At 31.3% G+C, this 27192-nt stretch overlaps 2 protein-coding genes across 4 annotated transcripts in view; both read left to right on the top strand.

Annotated features, from left to right (window-relative positions):
* LOC108903333 (glutathione S-transferase) overlaps positions 1-27192 on the top strand; it is a 38823-nt gene that overhangs the window by 6887 nt on the left and 4744 nt on the right. The window contains exon 1 of one of the 2 annotated variants that reach the window (XM_018705469.1): positions 23809-23853. The exons of the other annotated variant lie outside the window; for it this stretch is intronic. The gene's annotated coding sequence lies outside the window, so the exon portion shown is untranslated. Of the gene's footprint in view, positions 1-23808; positions 23854-27192 lie in introns of those variants that run through there. 2 annotated transcript variants of the gene reach the window in all.
* LOC108903334 (glutathione S-transferase) lies at positions 12691-19866 on the top strand. Of its 2 annotated transcripts, none has more exons than XM_018705472.1 (5): positions 12691-12837; positions 18278-18415; positions 18589-18756; positions 19374-19516; positions 19604-19866. In XM_018705472.1, exons 2-5 carry the CDS (start codon positions 18280-18282, stop codon positions 19769-19771), a joined length of 615 nt encoding a protein of 204 aa, XP_018560988.1. In that variant the 5' UTR covers positions 12691-12837; positions 18278-18279; the 3' UTR covers positions 19772-19866. The 2 variants fall into 2 exon arrangements, with proteins under 2 accessions (XP_018560988.1, XP_018560987.1); XM_018705471.2 differs by having other exon boundaries at positions 12692-12842.

Below are 27192 nucleotides of genomic sequence, written 5' to 3'. Positions count from 1 at the left end.
TAAAAGTTTGTATTACTTAAAAAATGTTTTGTGTGATTTGTTTTTTATCGAACCATGTGTAACACTGACGGGTCTGATACCCTAGAGCAAGGGTCGGCAACTGGCGGATCGCGGTCCAGGTCCGGACCGCGGAAGGTAAAATACTGGACCGCCAAAAATTTTTTGAAAGTATAAATTACTCAAATAAATGATTAAAAAAATGTTTTTACGTTTAAGTGCCAATCTTATAATTTTTTCTAGTATTTTACAATTGTATGAGTGTGTGAGTTCTTAATGGTTAGTAAGCAAATTAAATTTGAGTCCAAATTAAAATAAAAAATAAGAAATATGAATTTTTTTCTGGACCTCGTTAAAAATTTTCAAAAGTATCCGGACCCCACCTAAAATTACTTGCCGACCTCTGCCCTAGAGTATGAAAATCAGTCTCTCTGCAGCGGTTAGAAGCACTGTTGTGTACTGCCTCCGTGGAGTGTCAGTACGTAAAGTTGCAGCGTGAAACTGTGGGAACGTTGTGCTCGGTTTTGATAATTTTATGAGAATTAGAACTCTGATTGCGGTTTAAAATATATGAGCTTTATTAATTCTTTTAAAATAGTAATACAATTATAGAAATGCTCTGGTTAAATAACTGCGGAAACCCAGAGTGGATGTTGGTACTCTGTAATAGTGGATTCCTCTAGGCGACCTGTTATACGATCCGGTTTAGCTTCAGGATTTTTTGGTCAGGAAAAACTGAACTCTTGGCTAGTACGTCCGTCTCTATGGAGTTGCAGGTCTGGGGTTAATAACGATTTCAAAAATTTTCCGCTGTTGGTTCTCCTCGGCGACCTCAAGGAAGGAGTGACACACGCTGTATCGTCGTTCGATGGAATGGAGGATTTTCGGCAGCGATATTCTCATCCGGGTGGTTCGGCGGTTGAAGTTTAGAAACTTAAGTGAAAAATTTGCAAACATTCATAATTTTTTATATTCTTCTGTTTATGGTTTCTAAGGCGCGCAGCGCTCGATCGCGTACTTGCGTGCATAGACGTAGATTTTTCTGGAGCGATTTGATTGCAATCGCGATGTCTGCGGAGCCTTGCGAAAAATTTTGGAAAGATTGGTGAAAATTTTGCGATTTTTCTTTTTGCGAGCGGAGCTGCTTTGTTTGGTCGATGTTCCTAATTTGCGGCGGAAACTGCACCATATAGGCTTCTTTGGTAAAAATATTGCTGCTATTCGAAACATAGGTGAATTGTGTATTTACTTTAAAACGTATTGAGCTAATTCATATCAAGCTTAAACATATTTCTAGTAGTTTTTTTTGATAAAGTCATATCATTAGATTTAGGTATTAGTTCTTAAAATGCAAAAATAAATAAGCGAAAGAAGTACATATCTAATAGAACACAACAGATCAAAAAAGTTTTTTTGAAAAATACCGAAATATGTCAAATTGTAAAATCAATTTAATTAAGAACAAAAGTAATTGGGCCACTATTTGAGTTTTTTTTTAACATTTTGACAGAGCAAAACAAACACAAAAAATCATATTTATCCATAAAAAAAATAAGGGATGCAAACCCAGGGATCAAAATACTGCGCAATTCAAAATAATTGCCGGTCGGTTTTATAAAAAATTATCAAATCGTACTAGATATATACACTTTGGGGGTGGTTTTCCCCCCATAAATCTTTTTTCTGTAAATAAAAAAAATACGTGTTTTCTGATTCTCTACAACATATCAAAGTTTCAGCGAAACTGGGAATCCCTTGTTAGAAAGTTTATATTACTTACTCATTCCAGTAATCCAGGTATGTATTGTTCATTTCATTAATAATTATTTTTTAGATAATTAGTAAATAGTAAAATAAATAGTAATATAGTATAGACCAGGCGGTATCTGTTTCAAAACACCCATGTATGGATGTTTTATATAATATCGCTAATTTTTGCTTTAATGGCTCCGAAAACATAATTTCACTATGCGCGCGCTACAAAACGTGGTCTAAACTTATTATTAAACAAATAGTGAAAAAATTGGAAAAAATCAATTTTTTTTTCTCTTTTTTTCAACACAGTTCAAAAACTATTCATTTTAGAGAAAAATTGAAGAGGGGAAAAAATTTGTAACTAAATTTTACACATTTTACTATTTTCAAATAAAAAATACAACATAATTATTGCAAATATAGCAAAAACAACAAAAAAAAAAAGTGAAAAAAATTGCAATATTTTTGCATTTTTTTTTAAGTACATACTTATATTAATGCCAGAATCGAGTTCGGCAGCCCCGAAAACCCCCGAATAACGATTTCCGAGCGATTTTTCCGAGTTTCCAGTCGTTCCTATAATGGTGCAAGTAGTGGTGCAATTGGAAAATGCATTTTCCGGCCCAGAAGGCATTTTTCAAAAAAATGGCTTAACCAGACGATATAGACTTTTTTCCTGGGACATTCCTGAACACGATGCAGAAAACCACATCTCGATATCTGCTTCACCTAAAAATTTCCGCTATTCCGGTCGATTTTAATCTAAATGCCTTGGACTATTTATAAGGTCTATGCTTAAAACCTTGTTGACGTTGTATTCTAACGAGCGTTCAAATAAAAACGTTGTCGAAGTTGGCTCTGACACATTGGACGTAGGGAGTAGCTTATAGCGACCAACTTAACCTCATTTCTCAACGAGCTGTATAGCAGCTGTCAGTTTCAATAACGTTAATGACTATATAACTTTATTTTAAAGAATAATCGTGATAACAATAACAAACAATTAAAGGAGCTGCGGAAAGTGTCCCCCTCCTTGTTATAACAATAAATTAAAGCAGCTGCTGAAAGTGTCCCCCTCCTTGTTCCAAGCACTTTTCACACCTGTTCCTCAAAGAATTAAAGACATTTTCTAAGATGCTCGGGGTATTGTTAATTTCACGAATCTTGTCTATAAGTCGAGCCTGCAGATGGTTTAAATCAGGAATAGGCAGTTCAAAAATAGTGTTTTTAAGGTAAGGCCACAAAAAGAAATCACACGGCGTAATATCACATGACCTCGGTGGAAATTCATGTTCAGCATTGAGACTTATTAGTCGATTTTGGAAAACTTCCCTCAACATATTCATCGTCTCGCCTGCCGTATGTGCCCTTGCGCCATCTTGTTGAAAGTAAAAGTTTGTAATTTCGTTTTCTTCCAGCTGGTTAACAAAAGGAGCGATAATTTCTTCTCTATACCTTTGCGCAGTAAGAGTACCATTAAAAAAAATAGGTCCATAAATCCTCCTTCGATTGAGAGCACACCAAACTCCAATTTTTTGAGCGTGTAGAGGGCCCTCGACAAAAAAGTTATCTGGTTTTTCAGAAGACCACATTCTCATATTCTGTGAGTTTACGTAACCACTTAAATGAAACCAGGCTTCATCAGAAAAAAAGGTGATATTATGAAGTTCACCGTAGTTGTTTAAAAACCATTCACAAAATACAGCCCGTCGCGGAAAATCAACTTCATGAAGTTCTTGCTGACAAGTTAAACGATAGGAGAACAAACGCAAATCTTTTTTTAACACTGTGTGGCAGGTACCGACTGATACTCCCACCATTTGTGATAAAACACGTACAGAAGTTCTTGGCGCATTTTCCATTATTTGTTGGACATTTTCTTTTAATTCTTCAGTCCGCTTTTTAGGTCGGCCGCTTCCTTCTTTTCTTGTTACACTGCCCGTTTCACGAAAAACATTAACACAACGCTGAACTGCACTTTGAAAAATTTTGTACTCAACAACGCCGGGAAATTGATTTTGAAATTCTATGAAACATTCCTCAATAGAATACTTCCATATTCCATCAATCTTGCGTCCATTTCTAAAGTAGGACTCTATGATAAACACTTTTTGTTCTTGAGAAAACACCATTTTAAACGCTTTTTAAAACGAAAATATTCAAATTGATAGCGGCGATATACCGCTTTGACAGATGACGTTTAAGTTCATTTGCTATACGCTACGCCCTACGTCCATATTTTCAGAACCAACTTGACCACGTTTTTATTTGAACGCTCGTTATAATATGAAAATTAAAAATTATAGTAGGCTTGATTTGAATTAGGTTATTACTTTTAAATTAAAGTAAATATATAAAATCTAATAATAAAAGTATGTAATTAAAAAAAGATTTATTTCACTTTCTTGTCTTTCACTAGTAGATATATATTCTTTTTTGTTCACAAAATTAAGAGTACCTATTATTTTAGACACAAATTGTTGATATAGGAAAAATATTCGTGCAAAATTTCCTATTTAAACATATTTATTTGTGCTAGCTGATTGCCAACAAATTTTCCCAGTTTACTTTACTATTGATAAGGTATTTAATTATATTTTTATGAATATTTTGAAAGACGCCATGCGAATGTAAATTTTTTTAATTAGATGATCCCTTTGCTTTGCTTTGCTAGGCTGAATATTATACAATAAATTTAATGGCCATCATATAACTAAGTCTAAATAAGCACTATAATCACTAGTTAACATGTCACCCGAGTGACAAGGGAAGACATTTTACATAAAGCTGTATGAAGCCTAACAGTACATATAACAACCCTTGTACCTCGCCTAATTCCAGAAGCGTTAACGCGTATCTTCATCGCATAATCTTCCAATTTGTTCGTATTAACCCAACTAATTTGATAAATTCATTATAGCTTGAAGAGAAATGAGCATGTTACCAGGATATTTCAAAAAGTATTAGCAAATTTAATATTTCGAGGAAGAATTGGAAGTTGCAACAATCGTGTTAGTTTACTGACTGACAGTTGTTTTTTCAAGATGTCTACGAAAAGGAGTAGATTCTTTTTCTTCTGTAAATCTATGAGTGCGATGGGATTTTTCAGTTTCTAAAAAAATGTTTCTTTTTACCTTTACGTACAAAATAGAGCTACAGAGTGCCAAAGTTGAAAAAATAAATAACGTCTTTTTAATATCTTTCGAGCTAATTTCGTGAAATGTCGTATGCAGGAGTTTTTTGGGGATCAAAAATTCAAATTTATCCACGATTTTCTTGTATCCTATAGAGGGCGCCACAAACGACCATTAGGACGCATTTAAACCTCCAAAACCTTTTTGTGACACTTTGTATGTAGGCTGGAAAAATCTTTTCACCCTACTTCTCTGCCTAAAAAAAGTAAACCTTGCTAATATTTCTAAAGCCAACCGTTTTCAACAAAAAGGCATTTAAATTTGTAAATGCATACAAAAATTGTTTAAAAGTTGTTTTCAACTCTATTGAAAAAAAACTTTTTAAGACAGGTCAATAATAGGACTTAGTTTTTTTAGATTGTTTAGATTGGTTACATTGTTTAGATTGTGTTTGATTGATAGATTGTTTTTAGAAAGCATGTTTTATTCTGTGAATTCTATTTACAGTAAAATTGTTAAATAAATGAAATTTAAAATTGTAATTGCACTTTTCTTTAAATGCATATTTCTTGATAATAAATGATTGCTCCTAATTTCGTTTATCACTGGAGTTGAAAATGACTTTTAAACAAATTTTTTTATGCATTTACAAAGCAGGAGGGCCCCTAAGGCCGGTTTTTGGCCTGATTTATTTTTGGCTGAAAAAATCTGAAAAAAATTTTTTTTAGTAGGTACCTACTAGTAATACTGAATCGTTTCTACCCTAAACGGACCACCCCCTCACCTTCCTTTCTCAAATCATCTCATTTGAGTGTGTCATCAGTCATCACACACATTTACATTGAATACAATGAAAAAGAAAAAATCAATAATTATACATAAATGTTTGTGCATATTTGATTATCCACTTTGAATTTCGTGATTCTGAATTCATAATTGTAATCAGTGATCCAAGAAAGTTTCTATAAACAAATATTTGAGGATTATGAAGATCTTTTTAATTTTTTTGTCCGCCATATGGAATACGTCATTTTGAATTTCGTAATTCTGCCTTCAGTTTCGTAATTAGAGACCCAAAAAACCCCTCTACACAAAAATTCATGCATTTTAAAGACATTTCAATTTTCTTGTCCGCCATATTGGATCCGCCATTTTGAATTTCGTGATTCCAGATTCGTGATCAGCGACCCAAAAAACTCTTCATATGTAAGATTCATAGGAATTGAATGTGGTTCGCATCTCTAAGCTCTTTAAAGATTCCTCTAATAAACGATGGCTTCCCCGGCATTTAAGGGGGTGGAAGGGGAAATGAGGGTGAGGAGGTTGGTCCGTTTAAGGTGGAAACGATTCAGTATTGCTAGTAGGTACTAAAAAAAATTTGTCAGATTTTTTCAGCCAAAAATAAATTAGGCCAAAAACCGGCCTTAGGGGTCCTCCTCCTTTAAATACCTTTTTGCTGTTGAAAATGGTTGGCTTTAGAGATATTTGCAAGGTACCATTTTAAGCAGAAAAGTTAGGAGAAAAGATTTTGCCAAAAAAGTTTTGGCAGTTTAAATGCGCCCTAATGGTCGCTTATGGCGACCTATAGAAGATGCAATAAAATCGTCGATAAATTCGAATTTCTCATTTAAAAAAAAGCCCGAACACAAAATTTCACGAAATTAGCTCGAAGTAGTCAAGAATTAAAGAAAATGTTATTTATTTTTTCAACTTTGACAACCTGTAGCTCCGTTATTGTCAATTTTTGGACTAAGGCAAATTTAGTTAAATCGACTTATTTTGAGCCGTACTAAATCTGCTGGAGTGTTGTACAGGTCCTTTAAAGACACCCTGTATTGTACTATAGTGCAACTAAACTGAGCTGTGTCCAACAAATTACATATAATTACGATTAAACTAAATAAAAACTTCAGATTCTGGAACTGAAATTATTATCATTAAACTAAATAAATACAAAATGGTTAAAAAATTTAAAAGATGATCAATCTAGAAACTTTAAATTTGTCCAGTGTTCAGTGCCACCTAGTAGTTATAATTGTAATCTTATAAAACAGTTTTTCATTCATTCAAGAAAACGCAAATGCAAAACAGTTTTGGGTGGGTCTTAGATTAAATATTTGAAATGCAAATTACCTGCTTTTACGCTCACAATTATTTTATCCATAAGCACAAATCATTTTTGTATAAGTATACACATTTTTTTTTATTTTTCTGATATTTTCAGGGTGGGCACGAATCATATATAAATTAAAAATATGAAGGAAAAAGTGTCTTTTGCATTATCCCCTTATCCAACTGTTATGTTCCCCCCATTTATACCATCAATAAATTTAGTTGCTGCTATCATTTAACATTAATTGGAACTAATTGTAAGAGTCCCACTCTTATACGTATAGATAACTCCTCCCTGTACATCTCATCGAAATTTTAACTGCTGGTTCCTGTAACCGAAACTTTATATTCACGTTCGTGTAAATCTTGTACGTTAGATGGCAGCAGAGTAGGAACTCTGCGGTTATTTAAAAAAGTGAGAATTAAGTAAATACAAATTCGCGTCATTAATTATGGACCTAATGTTGTGTAACATGTTTATCAGAAGAAAAACACGATGATGCTTATCAAAAATAAAGTGCACTAGGAAATTCCGCAAATTTCCAAAACAATCTTTGCATTAAGTACTTACAGGATCCATTACTGGTTAATTAGCACTAATTAAGAGATGGGAAAAGATAAAAAATCCATTATTATACGCATTATTTATTCAGATATTCTTAGAACTGTTTATAAGATAAATAACTTCCCGATATTTAATTAAATATATTCGTTATCCAGATGGGGACTTGAGAACATTTTATCACTCCAAACTCAAACAAATAATATAGTATATAAGTACATGGTATAAGAAAAAATTGTAATTAATTACAAATCCGGTTCATTAATTTACATTACAATTAAAATAACATAAAGTAACGTAGAACAGTAAAATTTTAATTCTTGTGATTTTATATCAATAATATACTAGTATATAAATTCAGCATGTTGAAGTAATTCGTTAAAATAATATGATAAACAGAAAATAGGTAAATGGAAATACATAATGCGATCGATCTTAGTCTGCTACACTTATTAATCTATGCATGCTAATAGTGTCTTATCCCAGGAAGTATTATAGCGCCGTTACTATATTGAAAAAACATGTGCTAAATTTGTTCCCGATAATATCTCATTTACATACTCAATATGGAAAAGTTCTAAGCATTTTGTTAGTCATGATAAGAAATTGACTACGACGTGTTCAGTTCAGTAGGTACCTACAATAATAATCTTCTTTACCATAATATCAACAGTGTGAAGAATATATCTTTGCACCAGCAAAGTGTTCACCGTGCACCCTTACTCAAACGCAAAAATTTTTTAATTAGATAATAATAAGTAAATAGGTCTCCTTTTATTCAATGAGATACCATCGAGAGTAACATTATAGTTCGATATTACCTCTACATAATTCCAGAACCTGTACCTCAAGACTTTTTCAGTAGGTACTTCGACATGAGGAAAAGAAAACTGATCATATTCATCACTGTGTAACACATTATTTAACTTACAATTAGATCAGTTTGAAGTTGTATTCAATTAATTACGATTATACTGAATAGATACAAAATATATATATTTAAATAAAGATCCAAATATAATTTTCACCACCTATGTTACTTAGTACAACATTTAATATGTAGTTTAATCTGCGGCAAAAAAAGCAAAAAGGTATTATTCCCCATTTGATATTTTTATTGCCATATGTCCAGAACATACATAATGGCAGGTATGCCATCAAATATCAAAGGGATATAAGTCTATACAGGGTGTCTCATAATTAGCTGCCAACCCTGAACAGGCCGATTCTATGATCAAAACTAAGTAAAAAAGTTCATATGAACATGGGTCCGGAAATGCTTCCTAAGGGCACAGGGANGAGCGTAGCTCCCTTAGGAGCCGCCACTGACAAAAATTGTACTAAAGTTTTCGTCATTTTTCGACTTGTTTTACAAGCTTAGAAATTTTGAATACTTATTTCAGTTACACCTTGTATATTGAAAAACATGTGCTAAATTTGTTCCCGATAATATCTCATTTACATACTCAATATGGAAAAGTTCTAAGCATTTTGTTAGTCATGATAAGAAATTGACAACGACGTGTTCAGTTCAATAGGTACCTACAATAATAACCTTCTTTACCATAATATCAACAGTGTGAAGAATATACCTTTGCATCAGCAAAGCAACATTTTTTAAATTAGATAATAATAAGTAAATAGGTCTCCTTTTATTCAATGAGATACCATCGAGAGTAACGTTATAGGCGACAATACACATGCCTCTTGCTTGCACAATAGCATGCAAGTAGATTGCAGGAGATAGCTCCTGGTACGTGTATTTATTAAAAGGCATGCCTGTAGAAGGCGCGCAAGTTAATTGTACATCATTTGATTTTTTGGCATGCAATGTGAGGCGGGGGGTTTCGGGGAAGTTCAAGTGGCATGTCGGAACGTGTCTATTTGCACCTACTGATATGCCAATAAGCCATATACTAACAAGCCATTCCATTTTACTTGCAAATGTATCAGCAGTGTGCCATCCACCGGCATATGCCATTTCTTAGCATGCAATAGGTATACACATACCTATTTTACTGGTATGTGTATAATTCCAGAACCTGTACCTCAAGACTTTTGCAGTAGGTACTTCGACATGAGGAAAAGAAAACTGATCATATTCATCACTGTGTAACACATTATTTAACTTACAATTAGATCAGTTTGAAGTTGTATTCAATTAATTACGATTATACTGAATAAATAAAAAATATATATATTTCAATAAAGATCCATTAGTACAACATTTAATATGTAGTTTAATCTATGGCAAAAAAAGCAAAAAGGTATTATTCCGCAATTGATATTTTTATTGCCATATGTCCAGAACAATACCTGCCATCAAATGTCAAAGGGATATAAGTCTATATATAACCAATTTTATTTTATAACTCGATTTCTAAATGAATTATGTAGTCTTATGTCTTCACATTTACTATGAACTGAACAAAAATCTATTTTGCATAATATCAAAAAGATATAAGTGCACTTGTAACAGTTATAAATAGGTTGGAATACTCATCTTGTAATATCAGAAGGGTATATGTCTNAGGAAGCATTTCCGGACCCATGTTCATATGAACTTTTTTACTTAGTTTTGATCATAGAATCGGCCTGTTCAGGGTTGGCAGCTAATTATGAGACACCCTGTATATAACCAATTTTATTTTATAACCCGATTTCTAAATGAATTATGTAGACTTATGTCTTCACATTTACTATGAACTGAGCAAAAATCTATTTTGCATAATATCAAAAAGATGTAAGTGCACTTATAACAGTTAAAAAATAATAATAATAAATAGGTTGGAATTCTCATCTTGTAATATCAGAAGGGTATATGTCTACTTATACCCTTTTGTCTTTTCATAGATTTCCTTTATTTAAGTTATATGTGTACTTAACCTTACTTTATTACTTTAAATTTGGAAGCAGAGACAGAAATATAAATAGATCCCGATTTAGACAAGCTACTTAAGTGAGATAGAAGATAACAAGTTTTAACTTATCTATATAATTTTTTTTAAATTAAATTGTTAGTTGTTTTTAATATATTTTTATTATAAGCCTACCCTCAGAAGTAATCTACATACTATAATGAACAAAATGTTCTATATTCATGTCTACTTATATCGTTATGTCAATGTTGTAACCTATGATTAACAAAAAATTATTAAAATGGTAAAACGGTATATGTTTACTTATCTTAGTCTAGCTTTTATATAAGAACGATTCAAATATAAGTAATAAAATATATAAATATTTCATAATTAGCCATTTTTGCTACACTAAATTGGCCTTAATTCTTTTGGTGCAATTAATAACATCATATTTATTAATATTACTTACGGTTACTTTACAAAACAGTTTTTTGTTGTTTCTCTAAAACAGGCACATTTTACTTATATCTGTTTGCCTTTTTGTCACATTAATGTAGTAGAATGAACAAGATATTCTAAAAACAATTTTTTTATCTTCTTTTTGATACATGTACATACAATCGTTATTTGAAAGAAAAAATCATTTGATTAAGAGGGTATTCTGGTGTAGCGGCATACAATTTGGGCTTTTTGTCAAGCTGATAAGAAAAACAAAAAATGTTTTCATATTTTTACAACAAATTTATTGATATTTTCAAAGTACACAAAAAAATTTTTGAAAAAGAAATGAAAATTAAAGAAGTGGTAATGTTGGGGTTACAAAAAGGGGTGTGCTGGTTGACACGATTGCACCCTTCTGGTCATCTGAAACAAAATTAAAAAAAAGATTCTTAATTAGTAAGAATGTCGTTATAACCCCTACCTAAGAGAAAAATGGCAGCTGTCTGAAAAAAGGCATTTTTCGATTCTTTTTATTCATTTTTAATTGTTTAAAATAGTAAAAAATATATTTAGATACAAAAATAATAGGGGCGATAGAAAATTATACTTATATTGAAGGTCCATACAAAATTTGAATTAAATCGGTTACGTACATACAATTTTTACCATACAAATAGCCCCAAATAATTTGTATTTCGATCCTGTTAATGCATTAATTCTATCTTAGATGTCTGATAACAAAATAAATAATCTTTAATGTTCGCATTGTTAATTGAACGATGTTATCAGTGGAGGACATGTCAACTTGTTAACTCTAATTTCTACAGTAAAAACTAAAATTAGAATATTATGCTAACATCGAACTGTTATTACAACAATCAATAGACCACAAGGTCATGGTGAAAGACGGAGGACTAATCTATCTTTTTACGAAAATGGAACTGGTATTTTGAAAACAGTTTCCTCTTAAGTGTTTCGCTGCGTTAGCTAGAAATTAGTAATGAAAGATATGAACCATTTTACTAAAATACTCTTACTTTTGTCTACAAAACTGTAATCTTCTAATCAAATTAATAAGAAGATATACAGGGTGATTCACTTTTTATGATTAAGAAACCAAGCATTTCATTTAAAAATATTAAGAGACCTTTTTCACAGTAATTTATAAAATCCATGGAGCTGCTCATTCGTACACTTCATACTAGATATAAAACAAATAGCTTTCATAGTTTAAGAAAAATTAAATAAAAACCAAAAAAATGTTTTTTCAAGAGCTTATCTAAAAGAAAGCTTTTGGAAGAAAAATGACATTATTTTGATCGATCGATGGTTAAAGTCCTAATCATAAAAAGTGAATCACCCTGTGTACATATATTTTTTTCATATAGTAACTATACTTACTTGATAAAACCAAACATTTGACAATTTTAAGCTAAATATGCTTTACGTACGATACTGAAACATTTCATATATTTTAGTAAGTATCCCAACGACACAGGGCATCATACCGAAAGTATTTATTTTCTGTACTATATTTTATTGACTTATTACATTCTAGTGTAGAATATTTAAACGGTAGAACAATAATTTTCAGTATCAATTTTATATGTAATATTTGGATAAATTAGGTAAATATTTAGGTAGAGTCCATCAAATCGCTCACGGGCTTGTGATAGTTGTGATACACATTGGGTATTGATTTTTATATTTTTATTATCTAGATAAAATAATTAATCCTAATATTATATAACTATGAAACGCAATCATTTGCGGTATAAGGTAGATTGACATCAATGAGTCAAAGCATAGGTAAATTATTGTTCAAGTTCTCTGGTAATCTCCCCTCCTTCATATTTATCATCTTTTCTCTCTCTATAAACGGGATGTATACATTTCCAACCTATACCTCAAAACATCAGGTGTTGTTAATATCATAGGAAGTTCTAATTATTTGTGTTTCTACTAGTGAAAAAAAGTAAGGTAGGTGTTTTTTTTTTTAACTTAGTATCAAGTGCTACCTAACTGACATTTAGATGATTTTAGATAATATGAATAAAATTATTTTTTAATGTCGGTTAGAAAAATATTTTTCATGCTTTTGTTTATTCTGATAAAATAACGAATCTTAAATATTTCAAAATTCATTTCAGTTATCTACCAATCGGTGGAGAGTTACAAAAGTGATAGTGCAGTCCTGCTATCGACAAGTTATTTACTACACAATTTTTTGATGTTTCCTCCTCTACAAATAATTTCATTATTTTTAACTTTTTATCTAATGCCAATATAGTTATTTAAAAAACTGTTTTAGACAGCTTAATTTACTTGTAATTTGAAACATATTTCGTCTTCTATTATTGTCTTAAATATAACTATTTTTGAACAAAACAATAAATTATGTTACGATACACATCCTGATATGCATATGAGTAGTAAAATAAAAAATTTGTAGTAGGCGGTTAATAATGCTTAATATTGTTGTCGCTACTGTGAGTGCTTTTTTGTACTAATTTCATTTATTGTGCTAATATGCAAAACTACATTAACTCTAAAATGGCTGATATCTTGTGTGCATTATGGCCTAGAGATTATTCCATTTAATAGAAATAGGATATAAAATTTGTTAAAAATACACAAAAATCTAAAATATATTTTTAAATGGACGTATTTGCGACAGAAAAAAATACATCCATCTTTTACAACAGAAGGAGAAGACACGAAATTACCCAGTAAATGCATTTTCGAGAGTAGAGATGTTGTATGTAATTTCATTTTTTTTTCCTTATTTAAGGAAAAAAATAAAAACTCATTTTATTCTCCCCTCTTTGAAGGAACATAAATCTGCAAGAAGGAGACAGATAGGTGTTTTGTAAGAAAGGCCCGTCTTAACTTCCAACGAAGAATATTTTATACACCCTGTAAACTTGACAAGATGAAGCAAGTCGATGTTATCTATACCGACTTCACTAAAGCTTTTGACAGACTCGACCACGACCTCTTGCTGTATAAACTAGATGGGTTTGGTGTGTCCGAATCACTTTTGCAACTTATTGAATCATATTTACAAAATCGGTATCAGTTTGTTCAGCATCCTGGCTTTAAATCGCACAAGTTTCATCAAATATTTGGTGTGCCTCAAGGATCTATACTCGGACCCTTACTCTTTGTTCTTTTTGTAAACGACATCATGGTTGATCTACAAGTACACCATTTAATGTATACAGATGAGCTTAAGCTATTTTGCGAAATAAACACCATTGCCGACTGCTATATGTTACAGGATGCGCTTAATGTCATTAGTTTGTGGTGTCTAAATAATAATTTAACGCTAAATGTCTCCAAGTGTAATGTCATTACATTCACCAAAAAAAAATTCTGTACTATTCGATTATAAATTGGATAATATAATATTGCATAGACCCGATTACATAAAAGACCTTGGAGTTACATTTGACCCTACATTATCTTTTACAAAACATATAGACATAATTGCGTCATCTGCTTTCAAGAATATGGGGTTCATAACAAGGAATTCCAAAGGTTTTATCAGTATTTCTTCACTACGATTGCTCTACACTACCTTTATTCGTTCTAAATTAGAATATACATCAATAGTCTGGAACCCAATTTATGCTAGTCAAATTGCAACTTTGGAAAGAGTACAGCGTAGGTTTATGAAATCAGCTGTATACTTATTGGATGGTACATATCCCCCTCAGGGTTTTCCGCATGATCTATTACTTGAGCGTTTCAATATTCATGTCCTTGCTAAAAGCAGATCTGTTTTTCAAGTAATGTTTTTATATAAAGTTCTACATAACATTTTGGACTGTCCAGGAGTTTTAAGTAATATTGATATCAAAGTACCGCGTCTATCAGGTAGAAGTAATAACGTTTTAAGTACGTTTTAAGTCTACCCGCAGCACGTAGTAACATCCTAGTAGCATCACCATTGTATCAAATTGTTTCGAAATGCAATAAGATAGAAAATAATGTCGATGTTTTTTGTTGTATGCCTAATGATATAAAAAAATGCTTTACTTATGTAGTCATATCTTTCTTTTATAGTTTGCTTGCCTCTTATTTTGTTCTTTATATCTGTGTTATTTGTAAGTTTGTACTATTTTTTTTCTCCCTATTTTTTCATAGTTAATTTTTCTCTTTTAATTTTTTTATATTTTATTACTAGACTTAACATATCCTATTATTGGGCATCGCCTGTTGGATGTGTATTTAAATAAATAAAATAAATAAATAAATAAATAAATAAATATTTATCTCGAAGGCATACTTGTGATATCTATACATGGTGTTTCAGGATTAAGTCGACAAACTTTAAGGAGATATTCCTCATAAAAAAATAAGAAAAAAATCAAGTATAAATTTGTTTCCAGGGACGCTTCATTTTCGAAATATGGGGTGTTAAAGATTTTTAAAAAATTCGAATTTTTGAAATACCTTCTAAATGAAGAAGTCTATTTAAGCCAAATTTGGCATGACACATCTTCTTATAAGATACCAATTTTCCATAGAAGTAGAAGACCCGTAAACAACCAGTTGCGGAGTTATGGGGACTCAGACTCATTAAATTATGGTTTTTGGATAGAACAGTTTGTTATTGACAAAAAGTGTACATTCACTTTTTTTCCTAACTCTTATAGTTTCATGGCAAAATATTATAAGTTTTAATTTGTTGGAATACCATAATTTAGTGTTTGAATTGTTGTTGATACGACGAAGAACAGCTGGGTCGTTGGTCGGTTATGACACATTGATGAGGACTAATAAGTCCGAAACCGGTCTGTGCCTGGTGGGTTAAACTGACAAACGATCCTAGCTGTTGCACTAGGTGTTGCGAGTATAGTTCAATGCCGGTAGGGGCATATAGCTCTCGGAGTAGTTGTTTCTCGCAACACTGACAATTCAAACATTATGTTACGCCCTCTGTGGGTGGCAGTCGTGCAACAAAGTACCTGCAGTTAGCAGGTCGCTTCCTACTGTAGCCATTTGAATGGCACAGTTGGGAGTCCGCACGACAGATGGAGCCATTTGCGCTCCCGCGTACCATAATGTAGTGTTACCTATGCTCTTTACAAGTACCAAAAATCCATTTGATATCACCTCCAGAAAAGAGTTTTAAAAATGTATGTCTCAAAATCTATAACTCCTACGTATAGGGAATATTTAATAAAGTGACCCTCAAATTTCAAAATGCAAAATTATACGAGTATGAGATGTCGCATTGAAAATAAGAAAGTTAATGTCGACTTCCGGTATAACCAGAAGTGCCATAAAGTTCTAAATATTTTATCTGTGTTGGGCCTACTGCCTTTGCTAGGTTGCCAAATTTTCAGATTTATCGGATAAGTACTTTTCGAGATATCGATAGTCGCGATTCCTGGTGGGACACCCTGTATTACTCAAAGCAAGAAAAAAATCATATTTTTCAATAAGGCATTTAAAGTACTCAAAATAAATATTTTTTAATAAAGCAATTCCGTAAAATATTTCTAGAAAAATATGCTACACCATTATCAAGTTTATATTTACCAATATACAGGGTGTAAGTTTGACTTCTGAGATACGATTAAAATCAACAAAGTACAAAAATCAGTTAATATTTTTCTGATTTCAATTGTATGTTATTTTCCTCGCTGATAGATGTAACCGGTTGTGACGATTGTGAAGTCTGAATACAACGAAAAAGTATATCGATTAATTTTATTATATAATATTTATTTTATCATTGTAAAAATAGTTGTTAACCATTTTTTACCATTTCAACAAAGCAACCTCTGCCCCATTCTCTATTCCCTTAATATTTTTCAGAGCTAACAATATATCTACTTATAGAGATAAAAATGAGAAGTATGTCAAATAAAAAATAAAGTTAAAAATATGATTAATGCAAAATTAATCTATGACATCCCGTGATTATAAAAAATAAAATACTTAAGCTAGCAATAACATAAGCAGAGATAATAAATAATAAATAAGTTATCAAAGAGGAATTAATTTAGCATGAGATTGTTGACGTGACCAAGTGCATATTCAAATACATGATATTAATATCGTGTGACTGGCGAACTTTTAATTTTGAAATTTTTTATATTTTCCTCATTTTTTTAATGTGGTATCTTAAATGACGTACAATGCAAGGAGTTTTGTATTGGGGCGAGAGTTATTACTATTAACCAATACCGATAATAAAAAAGTGATTTCACTCAATAGCCACTCAATGAGAAATAATCGTGCAGAAAATAAAAAAATATCAAATTGAAGCTGATGAATCAGGGTATATGTCACTAGCATTGATTAAGCCAGAAAAAATTTCTGAGCCCATGAGTAGTTTTGAAAAAAAAATTGTAAAATATATGCCTTGCGTTATTCTTTTGATTGTGCCGAGAGTGATGCTCAAAAAAATGTTACATCTCAAGATTTCGAAACTAGGATCTTCAAGCTTCAAGATGCTTCTTTTTTTTTCTCGATACGACCATTATTGGGGTAATAAAATTCATTTACTATATGAAGGTAGTTTTGGCTAAAAAGTGAATAATGTATAGTGTAATTTTAGTATTATGTGACACAGGGGTTTATAACTATTTGACAACGTAAAATTGACCTACAGACCTCAAATTGTAATATCAATATTGATACTATTAATTCTTTTCCCACAGCTATCGACATGCAAACAATTTAAATCTTATAGTACTTTAAAAGTCGAAAATTTCTATAGTTAAGTATTAAGTTCTATGTTTTAGTGTAAGTACAAAAAGTTATACCTACTGGAAGTACAACACCCATTTTGATACAACATTAGACTGTCAGTAGATAATTACATTAATAAAACTTATTTGAGCATTTTGAACACAACAGTAGCTTAATTTTGATTATTAATTCAGTTTTCTATATAAATTTAGTAAATATTGTAACAACTTTGGTGTGGAGTAGGAACAATCTATCAATTCTAAGTCAGCATACAATCTACATTAGGTAACTTAAAATATTTAATATTTGTCATCATGACATTACAATTGGCACAGTAAAATAATATGTTAACGGTATTTCAAAATGTAGTAATACAAATTAGACTATTCCAGCAATATTGGAAAATATAAGTTTCATTAAACGAAATTTGTTCCCGAACTGCAGGAAGGCAGTATTGCCAATAATCGGCTGGAATTTGTCGGCATGAAATAGCAGAAATGCTACTTTAGCAGACTCAAGTTTATTATTTGTATCTTTTTTAGTCAAGCAGGTAATGGACTGGACTTAACGGATACTGTTTTTGACGTTAGATAATTGTCAGTGTGAAATTAAAAAGAGAAATCAAAATGACCGATATTAACATAACTGATGCTGGTTTAACATGTTTTATATTTAATTTCGTAATAAATATTAATTTGTCTTTTCAGAAATGGCGCCTACCTACAAACTTACTTATTTTGACATTACGGCCCTTGGAGAACCTATCAGGTTCCTTTTGAGTTATGGGGGGATGGAATTTGAGGACAACCGCATTCAAAAAGAAAGTTGGCCTACCTTAAGACCGAGTAAGTTCCGTTTACTTTTATCTTATTTTAATGATTCATTTCCAAGAATAAGTTCGATTTGTTTACTCAGAAAGCCTGTTCCTATTGTGCCTTTGGTATACCTCATTCTTTATAAAAGATTTGATTGCCAAAAGCATTACTGCATGGAACATAGCTTATGTTTATAATTGCAGGTACACCATTTGGACAGATGCCAATTTTGGAACATAACGGTAAAGTAGCTTATCAGAGCGCAGCTATCTGTAGATACTTGGCAAAACAAGTAAAGTTAGTTGGAAAAAATGAATGGGAAGATCTAGAAATCGATGCAACTGTTGATACCATTACTGACTTGCGTTTAAGTGAGTGGTACTTAAACATTTTTTTGTCATTAGTTCATTTTATTTTCACTTATAATTTGTCAATCAACACACTATTTATTTTCCCATATTTTAATCTATCTTACAAGTATTACCCACATAATCCTAATTGCTTCCCGATAATAATTATCAATTTACTATCATGTTTAAGTAATTCATAATCTAAGAGTTAATTGTATGTACTTAATTTGTTTTTGTGATATATCAGCGATAGCAGAATAAATGAAGGGCACTGACGTCATTGCACTAAGTGAGTAAACTGCCCAGTATAATCTTTAGAAATTTAATGAAAATAATAACAAAATATTAGCACTGAAAAGATAAGAAGTTTGTAATTGCAATCAATTCCTTTCATAAACATCTCAAATAGAAGTTAATGAATGATCAGCGAAAATAATCAGGGTTATGCCTTTAAAGAATATATTTTAGACTTTGTTTCTGGCAACTCATTTATTTGTTTTAATCTCCAAGCATTGTCAACTCCCACCCTGAAAGTTTTAAATTGATTAACAAAGATTGTGTTGTGGCACAGCTTATGGATAAATTTCCAAAACATATTTGGACGTAAAAGTGTTTTACATAATATGTTGAATTTTCAGAAATTGGGCCCTATTATTATGAACAGGACGAAAAAATTAAAGAAGTCAAGGCAGGACCAATATTTAATGAGATTATTCCGTTTTATATGGAAAAATTAGATGCTCAAGTTAAGAACAACAATGGTTACTTTGTCAATGGTCGAGTAGGTACCAATCACGTATATTTCAGCGACAATATTGACTGATGATTGGCGAAATACAGGAGTTATTTAAATTTTACTGATTTCCAGTTGACTTGGGCTGACTTGTTCTTTGTTGCAATGGTGGATTATCTGTGTTTCATGGCAAATAAAGATATAATTGCGAATTCTCCGAATTTACAAATTCTAAAAGAAAACGTTTTAAAGGTACCCAGCATTAAGGCTTGGATAGAAAAACGACCCAAATGTGAATATTGAAAAATTTCCTATTTATCCAAATTAAGTGTATCTACATTTTTTACATATTATTTTTCATGTGATATGAACGAATAAAAATATATGAAACAGTGAAACGTTTACTTATTACTCTACAAAATATGATAAAAAGTTTTTGTGAACATATGTTACGAAACTCTCTAATTTCTAGATATTAAAGATGTCGTAAAAAAATATAAGTTTGTGCATATCTTCCAAACGGGGTGTCTAATCAATTTTCAAATTACTTCTTTAGTCTGCAACGTCGATAGTTCAGAGGTATCGACATATGTTTCTAGTCTACACAGCCGCAAAAAAAGCCACACATTTGTCCTTTATAATATTAATGCGTTTCTTGGTTGTATAGCTTTCTTAAATTTTGATCATTTTTAATTTATGTACTGTATATTGAAAAAGACAACAGCTTAAAAATTTTATTTGATACATAAAGAGAAATTTCGTCACTGTGAAATAGTAACTAAGAAATATATATTCATGAAATCATCCACTAAGATTTCAGTTCTTAGAATTATTATTAGGTACTATTTCAGAAAACGTTATTCTCTTTTAAAAAATTTCTATCTCTTATCTATCTTTCAAATAATAAGACTAAAATCTTATTCAATTCTTATTCTTAGTAAAAGTATTTAATCATCAATTAAAATTATCGAATTCACTTAAAGCAGATACTTAAAAATATGCCACAACACGACAATTTCTCATTATTCATTAATATGTCATATCTGACATAAATGACGTCAACATGAACTTAAAAATTGTTAATAACAATGCGTTATCAGTTAAAATAGCTTGCCACAGTGTAAATAAAATATCCATATACAGGATGGTCCAGGATTTAATCGGGAACTTTATAAATGATTTTAAGAAAATGGTTTCAATTGATCGCGGTGCATAAATCTCTTCCTTTCGCGATACAGTGTTAAAATTAAAACCAAATATATAGATCTTACATTTTTTTTAAATATATATGACGTAGACTCCTGATGCATAGGCCAATCACTTTTTTATTTAGAGATTATTATGGAAGAAAAATTTTGTGAGCGAAAATCAAACCATTTTGCTCAGAATATTTTTATTTTACAGTAAACTACCCATACAGTTGAACAAATTAATTCGAAAATTACTTGTAAAAACATTCTATAATATTTTATGTTAGAAATACGACTTTAAATATAACGCAATCAAAAAACTAAAATATTGAGGTCAATTTTTATTTTTTTTTTAGTAGGAATTCCCTTAGAAAATTTATACACTATTTTTTACTTTTACTATTACTTAATAATAATTAATATTGTGTTTCTAACAAAATAATTATACCTACAGTTTCGTTTTTTTTTTTTAATAAAATGGATAGTGGTAAGATCATTTGAAAATAAAAAAGTCAACTCCGAAATTACTCTTTCTTTAAATAAAATTGAACTGGCCTTTTTATGGAATTCGAATAACAGTTTGTGTGAATGAATGTAGCGTCCACAATTCCGAATATTTTTCGGCAGATTTGGAGATTTTTTTTTTTTTCTTTTTGATTATTCTATTCAATATGTATTTATATTGTTTTGGATAGCATTGTCAATTTTCGCTGCGAAATACATAGGGACTTAATTTCTAATATTAGATGTAACAATATATTTTTAATATTTGTAATTGGTCATATTTGTATTTTTTTAATTAAATTCCAAGCAACAAATCCTGTTTAGTGTAGAACTACTGAAGAAGAAAAAAAAATCTTGAAAGGTTGAGCAGAAATAAAGAGTATTCTTTTTTTCCAAGACTGTAGTATTATATTACAACTACTACTATACACGGTGGGCCATTTTAGTCGATCTACGCTAATATCTCCGACAGTTTAGGTTCTAGCAAAATATGATCTCTACAAAAGTTGTTGGGTTTGATGCGGGGAAATTGTTGCTGACCTTAAATTTAACCTTGAGGTCACCGATCAAGGTCGGTCAAGGTTAACTTCAAATTTTCAAATAGGAACCCCTAATTTTGACCCTGGAATTGAGAAAATGGAGTCTTTTGTAATGGATGAAAATAATATAGCTTTGGCCATGTACTGAAGTAATCCATCGCTACCAGGAGGTAACGTTTTGCAAATTATGTTTGGTGAAACGGTCCAGCGTCACCTACGGCAATTCTCTCGAAAAGAGCTCCAATGTTGTACTATTTCATCTAATCTCGGCATCTACTGGAGCACACGGGAGATATCAATCTTTTACATCTGCTCGACTTCCTAGTCATTTATCAGGTACTGCCCGTTTATCTTTGTTATCCCTTGTACATTCAAACGTTTTTTTTTTTGGATAAGTTCTGAATCACTCTGTATATACAGGGTGTCCGGTAAGTGTATGGCATACCCTCGGGAGTGTACAGGGGAGATCAAAATAACCCTAGTTTGTCATAAGAAAAAAATTCCTAAAGTGGAGATACAAAGGGGTATCTAGCGATTTACCTTTTCGGCTCTAACTTTTGAACCGACTTGTATAATTTAATGTAATTTTAATATTTTATGGAGGCCATAAAGGGAAGGCGCAGGAATGGGCTTGCAACCACACTCGTTGCGCCAAAATTTTGACAGGTGTTATTTTGTAGATCTGAAAACTGAATTTTTAAATACTTTGGTCATTACTCTTTAAAAAAGGTATTCTACATTATTGTTTCGATAAAATTAGCCGTTTTCGAAAAAAATGAGTTTTTGTCATTGAAATAATAAATCAGAATACTTCAAAGGATAAATAACACACCTTCCTATATTTAGATCAAATATAATACATACTTCCACTGATAATGAATTTTAAGGTACTTACATGCTATTTATACTAAACAACGTCCAATTCAAAGCACTTGTTTTAAGTTTGATCTGTAGGTACAAATTATTTTTTATGGGAAGCGTGACATGCTATATTGAGGAATTGAATTACAGCCATTGTGAAATCCTTTGTAATAACAATTGCATTATATCTATGTACCAATTACCCNGAGAAAATGGTGTTTTTTATCATGGATGAAAATATTATAGCTTTGGCCATTTACTGAAGATATCCATCGCTACCAGGAGGTAACGTTTTGCAAATTATGTTTGATGAAATGACACCTACGGTAATTCTCTCGAAGAGAGTTCCAATATTGTACTGTTTCATCTAATCTCGGCTTCTACTATCTTCTACACCTGCTCGGCTTCCTAGGCATTTATCAGGTACTACCCGTTTACCTTTGTTATCCCCTGTACATTAAAAAAAATTTTTTGGATAAGTTCTGAATCACTGTATATACAGGGTGTCCGGTAAGTATGTAGCATACCCTCGGGAATGTACAGGGGAGGTCAAAATAACCCTAGTTTGTCATAAGAAAAAAATCCTAGTGTCTTTAATGGAAGACACAGAGTCCCAAAGGGGTACCCAGCGATTTACCTTTTCGGCTCTAACTTTTGAACCGACTTGTATAATTTAATAAAATTTTAATATTTTATGGAGGCCATAAAGGGAAGTCAGGAACGGACTTGCAACAACTCTCGTTGGGCCAAAATTTTGACAGGTGTCATTGTATAGATCTGAAAAATCAATTTTTAAATACTTAGGTCATTCCTCTTAAAAAAAGTATTCTACATTTTTGTTTCGATAAAATTAGCCGTTTTCGAAAAAATGAGTTTTTGTATAACACGTCATTGAAATAATAAATCAAAAAATAAATAACACACCTTTCTATTTTAGAAAAATAATTATTTTATTATAATAAATACTTCCACTGATAATGAATTTTAAGGTACATGCTATTTATACTAAACAACGTCCAATTCAAAGCACTTGTTTTAAGTTGTATTTGTAGGTAAACATTATTTTTTATGGGAAGCGTGACATGCTATATTGAGGAATTGAATTACAGCCATTGTGAAATCCTTTGTAATAACAATTGCATTATATCTATCTACCAATTTCCCCCTCTTTCGTTATCACGCTAATAAGCGGAATATTTTGAAGGTCCATTCACAGGATAAATAAATAAATCTATTACCTATCTCATTTGCTTCTAAGTACCTATCACTACTGTGAACTGTGAACAACAAGGTAGGAAAATCCTATTTTTTCACTTGTTTTAAGTTATAACCTATTATAATACACATTTTGTTTTAATTTATACAAGGTGTTCCTAAATAAGTGTCGCAACGGAACACTGTTTATTCCTCTTGCAAAAAGAAACATTATTTTCCTCTTCCATTTTTCTCTCCGGGCTTTCGTTTTCGAGATACACGGTGTCAAAACTTTCATTTTTTTTTTAATTGTTTGCCAATATCTTAGAAACCGTTTGAACAACAGGACTGAGTTTTTGTATACGCATTACCACTATTATTAGCTACTTTTTTGCACCCTTCTTGAATTCATTGAACGTGCCAGTTGTGGAGATTTTAAGGTATCGTAAGTGTTCTTCCCCCCCCCTAACTTTTACGCCACTGGAAAAATTGACATTTGACAGCAAATTCTGAAGCGCCAATGAATTTTACACAAAAAGAGATCTGTTGGTTCATTGCTCTAAAGTCAACAAACATTTTGCTAACGTTTCGAAAATCTTTTGTAATTCACAAGATAGATAGTAATAATTAACAAGTTTAACGAAATTCAGCAACATTTGCAACAAGTAGCTATTAATAGTGGTAATGTGTGTACAAAAGCTCAGTCCTGTAGTTCAAACGGTTCCTAAGATATTGGCAAAAATCTGAAAAAAAGTTTTGACACCGTGTATCTCGAAAACGAAAGCCCGGAGAGAAAATGGAAGAGGAAAAGAATGTTTCTCTTTTCTAGAGAAATATACAGGTTTCCGTTGAGACACTTATTTAGGAACACCCTGTATGTTATACATAATAGTTTATTTATTTAATAGTATTTACGTGCAATTTTTCTACTAAAAGGGTACCTATATAGTGCAAACAACTTTCTGGTTAAATTATAGAAATCTACATTTTTTTCTCCACATGTAACTATTATCCCTTATTAAATTCGAAAGTTTTGACTACACCACTGAAATTTAATATCCAAAAAACTTAGAACAAGTTATGCAATACTGATATTTATGTAAATATTTCTTCAGTTTTTAATTTAGAGTTCGGGACAAGTCGGATGATCATAGCCGTCGCGTCGGCCTTTCGCTACAGCGTATCGTACGAAACTGGTAGTAACGGCAGTTATTCGCGTTTGCTTTGTGTATACGTGTTTTAATATTCTAATAATGTCGAACGCGAAAAAGGGGTAAAAAAGGACCTTTCGCTGATAAAGTACAAAAATTTATTTATTTTAATTTATACCTACCTGTTTCACTAACTAACCGAGGAAAACCCCGAACTCTAGTTATGATTATCCGACCAAGTCCCGAACTCTAATAATTAGTTTAGAATAAATTTTTTTAAAANTGAAAATTTATATATTTATCAAGCAGATGTCTTAATTTATTTTTTTACCATTTCTGCCTTACCTACGTAGTCTTTGGATGAAAAATTTTATATTTACTAACCAGATGCCTTTTTGGAAGTTTGGAACAAACTTTTCTTATTCTTTTCTCGAACGGGGCCTACTCTTTTTTGAAAAACATTCTCATCATACTTTTATATATAGGGTGTTTAAAAATTAAAGTACAGGGTGTTTATCTACTAACCAGCGAGGAAAGCACCGCGGAGCGGTGCTCGGGCCGCGCGCAGCGCGGCCCGAGGGCCGAAGACCCGAGAGAAAGGTCAAACTCCGCGCAAGCGGAGTTTGCCTGCCTTTCTAGTATTAATATTAATATCCTACTAGCATGTTATTTTATCATAATTATCCTATTTTGAAATGCGTTGAGTGTAAAATAAATTAATTCAATAATAGAAATTGCAAGTAACATTTATTAACGCTAATACAGATTAAATGTCAAACAACTAATATAACAAATTTTTCGTATTAAATAATAGACTACTGTTGTATGTTACTGTTGTACAGTAACATTGAATGCATCATTGGTGTCACAGAATAACAATGCCATCGGTAGATTACCAAGAGTATTCTCTTTAATGTGGCCATATCCCTAGCCGAGAAATAGTCAAATTTCTGGCGTTTTTAGGTACCGAGATCTTGAAAAATAAAACGTCCTTGATGTTCTGTTTATTCGTTGTTACTATTTAAATTTATTCAAATAAAATAATGACTTAAAAAAAGCGTTTGTAAAACATGCGTTTGTTGTTATCCTAATCCCACAGTTTAAGAATTATTTTCACATACTTATAAATAAAAGTAAACAATTTTACATGTAAGACTAAGCAAGTATGTATATGTTATAAGAATATTTACATGTGGAGTTATATATAAAAAAGTTAGTATTTTCGTAAATTTCAGTACCTAAAACCTTGATGGTTTGACCGTTTTTTTTATTTTATTCGTTCTACTGCGGTGTCTTTGAAAATACACAGATGTCATGACATAACATTCCCGTTATTTGATAAGCTTCAAATTATTCAGTTATTAAATTACTTAAATTATTTTTCTTTGTGGAAAACACTATTTCAAGAATATGGCGCCCTTAAAACTGTTTCCGGTTTCTTCCAGAGCTCAGATAATATCAACTATACACAAAGTGTTTTCAATAGACGTTGTACCAAATGATTTATACATTTCGAAATGATTTTTAATTATACAGGGTGTTAACAGAAGTTAACCCAGAAGGGTTGCCTAAATTCATTTTTTAAATTTCGCAGCATCCTCGAAAATATTAAATTTCTTTGAAAGTAAACAAGATACCAATATGCGTCTTCATTCATTTAATCATAAAAACACCCTTTATGCGTTTCTTTCTAACTAAATAGAAAAATAATAATTTCAACCAACATTTTTATAGTTTGGATAACGTCTTCTTATTCTGTTACTGTCTCGCTAAAAGTGCTATTTCTTGTCTGTAAAACGCTGGGATTAAGTAAAAGTTATATAAATATTAGAAAAATACTCACAATAATGTAATTAAGTTAAAAACTTTACCTATTATAATTCTCCACAAAAAATTGATTTTCTTAGATCGAGAGGTTCAATTGAAATATGTGAAAAAATTGTTTTAAAACATCCCTTTATCCATTTGTATTGGCAACATTAACGAACCGTATGAAAAATTTCGAATATCTTGCAAATTATAAGAAACAAACCCAAATATACTGAATAAAACAGAAAGAATATTAAATTTTACATTTGTTCGTGTAAAAGAAAAACAGTATATCGATGAATCATACCTGCGTGAAAATTACATTTTCTGGGAAGATGCCACAAACCCCATCTGTTTTTAAAATAACCGATAGTAGGTTTTCTATTCAATATATGTATATTTATCAAGACATGCCTTAAGTTCAACGAGGAAATGCTATAATTGATAAACTGACAGTTCCATTAGAAAATATAAAG

This window comes from Anoplophora glabripennis, unplaced genomic scaffold, assembly GCF_000390285.2.
Source record: "Anoplophora glabripennis isolate ALB-LARVAE unplaced genomic scaffold, Agla_2.0 scaffold103, whole genome shotgun sequence".
Taxonomy (NCBI): Eukaryota; Metazoa; Arthropoda; class Insecta; order Coleoptera; family Cerambycidae; genus Anoplophora; species Anoplophora glabripennis.
This window is presented reverse-complemented; position numbering and strand designations above follow the sequence as displayed.